At 54.1% G+C, this 6,318-nt stretch overlaps 1 protein-coding gene across 1 annotated transcript; it reads left to right on the forward strand.

The window, feature by feature from the left end:
• Positions 1 to 385: 385 nt before the first annotated feature.
• Positions 386 to 4,932, forward strand: LOC309839315 (N-alpha-acetyltransferase 11-like). Its single transcript, XM_082681035.1, has 8 exons — positions 386 to 523; positions 998 to 1,096; positions 1,540 to 1,598; positions 2,265 to 2,310; positions 2,396 to 2,511; positions 2,853 to 2,897; positions 4,181 to 4,265; positions 4,398 to 4,932. The coding sequence occupies exons 1-8, from the start codon at positions 503 to 505 to the stop codon at positions 4,728 to 4,730; spliced, it is 804 nt and encodes a 267-aa protein (XP_082537161.1). The 5' UTR covers positions 386 to 502; the 3' UTR covers positions 4,731 to 4,932.
• The last annotated feature ends 1,386 nt before the right edge of the window (positions 4,933 to 6,318 follow it).

Here is a 6,318-nt window from a genome sequence, read left to right on the forward strand (position 1 = left end):
CGGTCTCCGCCCGCCGACCCCGCCCGCCGAGGCGCAGAATAAAGCCAAGCCTGCTCCACTGCCCTTGTGTGTGAGCGTCTGTGGGGTGTCGGGTGGGGGACCAACCACCGCCTTTGGCTGGAGAGCACCTGCTCGCCGGGCCAGTGACCCGCCCCGCGCGCTGGACCCTCCCACCCTGCCAACAGGCCCGCCCCGCGCCGGGGTCCGCCCGGCCATTGGCCCGGCCCGCCCCGCGGAGAGGCCCCACCCCGCCCTTGGCCCTCCCTGCGCATGGCCGAGCGGCCGGGAGGGCGGGCCCGGCGTGCGGGCTCGGCGGCGCGCACTTCTGGCCGGTGGTCGGTTCCAGCGGACGCGTCATCTTCCGGCGCCGTCCCCGCGATCCCGGACTCAGCCACAGCCCCAGCCACAGCCCTGGCCTGGCAGCCCCGGCGTCTCTTCGGAGCGCGGTGGCAGCTGACTGCGTGTTCACGACCCGCTGGGAGCCGCGAGTCCCGCCGCCGTTATGAACATCCGCAATGCGAGGGTGAGGGGCCGGGGCCGGAGGCTGTCCGCGCCGCGTGGGAGCGGGGCCCGGTGGCTGCGTGCGCGTGCTCCTGAGGGGCCCGGCCGATCACCGGGCCAGCCGCCCTGGACGCCCTCGGCCGCCCGGCGCGGAAAAGTGAAGGCCACGTCCCCGTGGGGCTGGATCTACCCGAAGAGGAGGCCGGGGGAGCCAGGGGGGCAGGGCCGGGGCTGCGAACTCTTTCTTTCCGGATGTCGGGTTTCCGTTGGATGGTGTCGGGGAGCTTCCTGGAGCTCAACGTTCATTCCTGGAACAGTCAGTTTTTGCACAGCGGCTGTGGGCCAGGCCTGTGCGGAGACAGTCGCAGCGCCCGCCCAGCCCTGTGGGGGGGCGGGGGTCGCTGAGTAGACAGAGCAGGGTTCTAACACGACCGAGGCCTACTTAGTCACCGCAGCCCCCGGCCTGACTGCATTCCACTGCCCTCCTCTCCCGCAGCCAGAGGACCTGATGAACATGCAGCACTGCAACCTCCTGTGCCTGCCCGAGAACTACCAGATGAAATATTATTTCTCCCATGGCCTTTCCTGGCCCCAGGTGGGCAGCTGTTGAATTTGGGGATGAGGGAAACCAGGCCAAGGAAATTCCACCCTGGGTCGGCTTGGGACGAGCCGGCGAGGTCGTGAAGAGTCCGGGGGGCGCATGGGTCAATGAGGCCCTGAGTGTTTCCGGCTGGGGTGGCGGGAGATGGATAGGAGGCGCCTTGAAGAGGGGCGAAGAACAGGGCCAAGGTAGGGGCAGTATTCCCACCTGTGTCTGTCCACTTCTTCTGGGTTAAGGAAAGGGGGCACGGTGTGATGTGGGAAAACCAAGCCACTTGGCCTGGAGGTCAGGAGCTGTCACTGAACTCGCTGCCCGATGGGCTTCTGTCTGTCATGCACACAGCGACAGGCAGGCGCTGGGGCCAGGTGTCCGATAAGGGCGCCTCCAGCTCTGACAGGAACTTGTTTTCTGCCTTCTCTTTCCTCCCTGTCACCCAGCTCTCTTACGTCGCTGAGGATGAGAATGGGAAGATTGTGGGGTATGTCCTGGCCAAAATGTGAGTCACCAAGGACGGAGGGACAAGCCCGGTGCCTGACCTGGGGGTGGGGGGAGGAGGGACACCGACACCGCACGCGTCTGGTGGATGCTGCCTGGGTTGGGTTGGGTTTGGTTTTTTTGTTTCGTTTTGTTAATTAATAGACTGTTCCTTTAGTTCAGTTTCCTCTCACATTAACATCTTGTGGCACATCTGTTACAATGGGTGAACCGATACTGTTACATTATTGCAGAAACCCATAGTTACATTGTTTTACTCTTTGAGTTCTACGTTCCATGGACAAAGGTATAACAATGTATCCCATACTATAGTATCAAACAGAGTAGTTTCACTGCCTGCCCTCCCTCCCTCCCCTCTCCCCGGGAACCACTGATCTCTTTACTGTCTCCATAGTTTCGCCTTCTCCAGAAGGTCATATGATTAGAATCATACAGTGTGTAAACATTTCAGACCACCTTTCACTTAGTCATATGCATTGAAGTCTCCCCCCACGTCTTTTCATGGCTTGAGAGCTCCTTTCTTTTTAGCACTGAACAGTATTCCATTGACACTGCACATGTCTTTTGGCTGCTGCCTGGGGTTTGGAGAGTCCTGGCTCTCCCCCATCCCGGGACTGGATGCACTTTGGGGTTCATGCCTAGCCCCTCTCCTTTCTTCTTGCTCTAGGGAAGAGGGCCCGCACAATGTGCGCCATGGACACATCACCTCGCTGGTGCGTAGGGCCCACCCAGGCTCTGGTGGGGGCGGGGGCGGAAGTTAGTTGGAGCCGCCCCGAGGTCCCACCTTTCTCCCACCAGGCTGTGAAGCGTTCCCACCGGCGCCTTGGCCTGGCTCAGAAGCTGGTGGACCAGGCCTGCGGAGCCATGATCGAGAACTTCAATGCCAAATACGTCTCCCTGCATGTCAGGAAGAGGTGGAAGCCAGGGCCGAGGGAAGGGGGGTGGGTAGGGGGATACTGTCTGTTTTGTTGGGGTTTTTTTGAATTTTCTTTTATTTATTTTTATACAGCAGGTTCTTATCAGTTATCTATTTTATACATATTTGTGTATATATGTCAATCCCAATCTCCCAATTCATCTCACCACCACCAGCGGGGATACTGCCTCGATGTGGATCTTGGGCTGCCTTGGCTTTTGGAGAAGATCGGGAAGTGGGCTTAGTGGGGAGGGGGACCGGGAGGAGGGGCAAGACCTGGATGTGCTGTCCCTGCCTGGCCTCGTCTGTACAGCTCAGCAGTGCCTTATTCCCCTGCAGTAACCGGGCCGCTCTGCGCCTCTATTCCAACACCCTCAACTTTCAGTAAGTAGATCTACATTTTTCTCATGGAGTGGGATGGTCCCCAGGTCTGGCTTATCCAGGTGGCTGAGATGGGCTGAACTACCTTCCAGGCAGGGGCGTGAGGGCGGCTAGGGCTAGCTGAGATGGGGGAGCGGGCTGTGGACAGCACTCTTGGGGGCAGAGCACCTGCCTGCTGCAGGCTGCTTGAGGCATGTCGCGCTTCTGGAGGACGCTTGGTGTTTCTTGCTTGATGCTGGTGGCGGCTATGCTGGAAGGGCAGCACGGTGAAGAGGTTCGGAAGCAGAGACAAGGGCCCAGGACAGGAACAGAAGCCAAGGAGCAGAACTGAGTGACCAGGCACCCAGAAGCATCTAAGTGGGACCAGAAGAAAGGATAGATCTGAGCACGTCCGCGCATGAAGGGCCAGTGGCAAGAGCAGCGGAGGGATCTAGAGCCCTGGGTGTCCTAGTGGATGAGGCTGGGTCCACTCAGGGATGTGGCAGTCTCTGTGTGCCCAGCGCAGGACAGAGAGAGCCTAGCAGGGAACTGCTCTGCCCAGTACATTGTGGTGAAAGCTGCTGGAAAGTGAGGCTGAGGTGGGCTGTCCATGGAGGGCCCACTGAGACAGCGTCAGCTTCAGCTTGGTGGGGGACGAGGAGGGACTGTTGGGAAGGGAAGTGGCCTCCGGGCTGGGTATTTGAGGCAGGATCTTTGGCCTGGATGCAAATGCCTCTGGTGGTTGACAGTTCTAGGGTCTTAAGGCTGGCAGGGCCTTTCTGGGCCATCCAGACTGGCTCCCTTTTCAGTGGCAGGGTGCCCAGGTCTGCATACACACCTCCCAGCGCAGGCTTGGCCCCTGAGCTGCTCGGGCTAGGGGCCACGCTGCCTGGTAACAACCACCAAGAACAGAGGCCCAGGCAGCAGCACCCCTCCCCGGTTCCAGTTGTTAGGTATACGAGCCAGCCATGCATGCCCAGGAAGTGACAGGGAGCAGGGCGGGGAGGGGAAGGGAGGGGACTGCCAAATTCAGGGCTTCAGTTCACAGGAAACCACAGACACAGATCCTTGGTGGCCAGGTTAGGGACGAGGGGCAGTGGCAGGATGCCAGGGGTGGGGGGCAATAAAGGAGCTGGGTGCTACTTACTGTTGGAGAAAGCAGAGGGAAGACCATGTTGGAAATGTCTCCCAAAGGGTCCTTGGCGGGGGGCAGTGACACCCTGCCCCACTAGCAGATGATGCCAGAAGGCTGAGGAGAATTGCCCCCGATTTGGGTTGCCCTCCTTCTCTCCACCTGCTGCCCCCAGGATCAGCAAAGTGGAGCCCAAATACTATACAGATGGAGAAGACGCATACACGATGAAGCGGGACCTCACCCAGATGGCCGATGAGGTAAGAGTCCTGCAGGTAAGAGTCCTGCGGGGCCAGGGCTGCGGTCCCCAGGCAAGGCGAGCAGGGGTGGCCTGGGACAGTTGGAGGCTGCGTCGCCAAGAGTCCTGGCCCTCCTCACCTTAGCTTCTGTAGCTGGCAGGCGGGGAGCCAGACCTTGGCAGGACCTTAACGAAGGCCGTCGGCCCAAGATTCCATTCTCCGAGGAAGAAGCCCGTCCTGCCCAGAGGCTGCTGTGAGAGGAGAGGGAGGAGGCCCCTAGACGTGCTGAGAGACCGGGGCCTGGGGATGGCTGTGGCTGGCCTCCAAGGCTCGGGGTCAGACAGAACCGGGCTGAAGAGAAGTCAGGGTTCTGCCCAAGGCTCCTCGGGGGCCAGGGCCGTTCAGAGGGCTCCACGGCAGCCTCGTGAGGGAGCCATGATCACCTCCACTTTACAGGAGAGGAAACAGGCCCAGAGGCCTGTTTAGGTCTTCTGTCCATTTTTGGATTGGGTTGTTTGTTTTTTTGTTGTTGAGCTGCATGAGCTGCTTGTAAATTTTGGAGATGAATCCTTTGTCAGTTGCTTCATTTGCAAATATTTTCTCCCATTCTGAGGGTTGCCTTTTCGTCTTGTTTATGGTTTCCTTTGCTGTGCAAAAGCTTTGAATACATATTTGTGTATGTATGTCCCATTTGTTTATTTTTGTTTTTATTTCCCATTTGTTTATTTTTGTTTTTATTTGCATTACTCTAGAAGGTGGATCAAAAACGATCTTGCTGTGATTTATGTCAAGGAGTGTTTTTCCTATGTTTTTCTCTAAGAGTTTTATAGTGTACAGTCTTACATTTAGGTCTTTAATCCATTTTGAGTTTATTTTTGTGTATGGTGTTAGGGAGTGTTCTAATTTCATTCTTTTACATGCAGCTGTCCAGTTTTCCCAGCACCACTTATTGAAGAGGCTGTCTTTTCCCCATTGTATATCCTTGCCTCCTTTGTCATAGATTAGTTGACCATAGGTGCATGGGTTTACCTCTGGGCTTTCTATCGTGTTCCATTGATCTATATTTCTGTTTTTGTGCCAGTCCATATTGTCTTGATGACTGTAGCTTTGTAGTATAGTCTGAAGTCAGGGAATCTGATTCCTCCAGCTCTGTTTTTTTCCCTCAAGACTGCTTTAGCTATTTGGGATCTTTTGTGTCTCCATACAAATTTTAAGATTTTTTGTTCCAGTTCTGTGAAAAATGCCATTGGTAATTTGATAGGGATTACATTGAATCTGTAGATTGCTTTGGGTAATATAGTCATTTTCACAATGTTGATTATTCCAATCCAAGAACATGGTATATCTCTCCATCTGTTGGTATCATCTTTAATTTCTTTCATCAGTGTCTTATAGTTTTCTGCATACAGGTCTTTTGTCTCCATAGGTAGGTTTATTCCTAGGTATTTTATTCTTTTTGTTGCAGTGGTAAATGGGAGTGTTTCCTTAATTTCTCTTTCAGATTTTTCATCATTAGTGTATAGGAATGCAAGAGATTTCTGTGCATTAATTCTGTATCCTGCAACTTTACCAAATTCATTGATTAGCTCTAGTAGTTTTCTGGTGGCATGTTTAGGGTACTCTATATATAGTAGCATGTCATCTGCAAACAGTGACAGTTTTACTTGTTCTTTTCCAATTGTATTGCTTTTATTTCTTTTTCTTCTCTGATTGCCGTGGCTAGGACTTCCAAAACTATTTTGAATAATAGTGGTGAGAGTGGACATCCTTGTCTTGTTCCTAATCTTAGAGGAAATGCTTTCAGTTTTTCACCATTGAGAATGATGTTTGCTGTGGGTTTGTCATATATGACCTTTATTATGTTGAGGTAGGTTCCCTCTATGCCCACTTTCTGGAGAGTTTTTATCATAAATGGGTGTTGAATTTTGTCAAAAGCTTTTTCTGCATCTATTGAGATGATCATATGGTTTTTCTCCTTCAATTTGTTAATATGGTGTATCACATTGATTGATTTGTGTATATTGAAGAATCCTTGCATCTGTGGGATAAATCCCACTTGATCATGCTGTATGAT

Source organism: Grampus griseus, assembly GCF_964374135.1.
Source record: "Grampus griseus genome assembly, chromosome: X".
Taxonomy (NCBI): Eukaryota; Metazoa; Chordata; class Mammalia; order Artiodactyla; family Delphinidae; genus Grampus; species Grampus griseus.

What these genes read in the sequence shown, in the direction of transcription:
- LOC309839315 (XM_082681035.1), top strand. Translation starts at nt 503, where the DNA reads ATGAACATCCGCAATGCGAGG. An exon ending in TGAACATCCGCAATGCGAGG is followed by an intron (nt 524 to 997) that starts GTGAGGGGCCGG and finishes CCTCTCCCGCAG; the next exon opens with CCAGAGGACCTGATGAACAT. An exon ending in ATGGCCTTTCCTGGCCCCAG is followed by an intron (nt 1,097 to 1,539) that starts GTGGGCAGCTGT and finishes CCTGTCACCCAG; the next exon opens with CTCTCTTACGTCGCTGAGGA.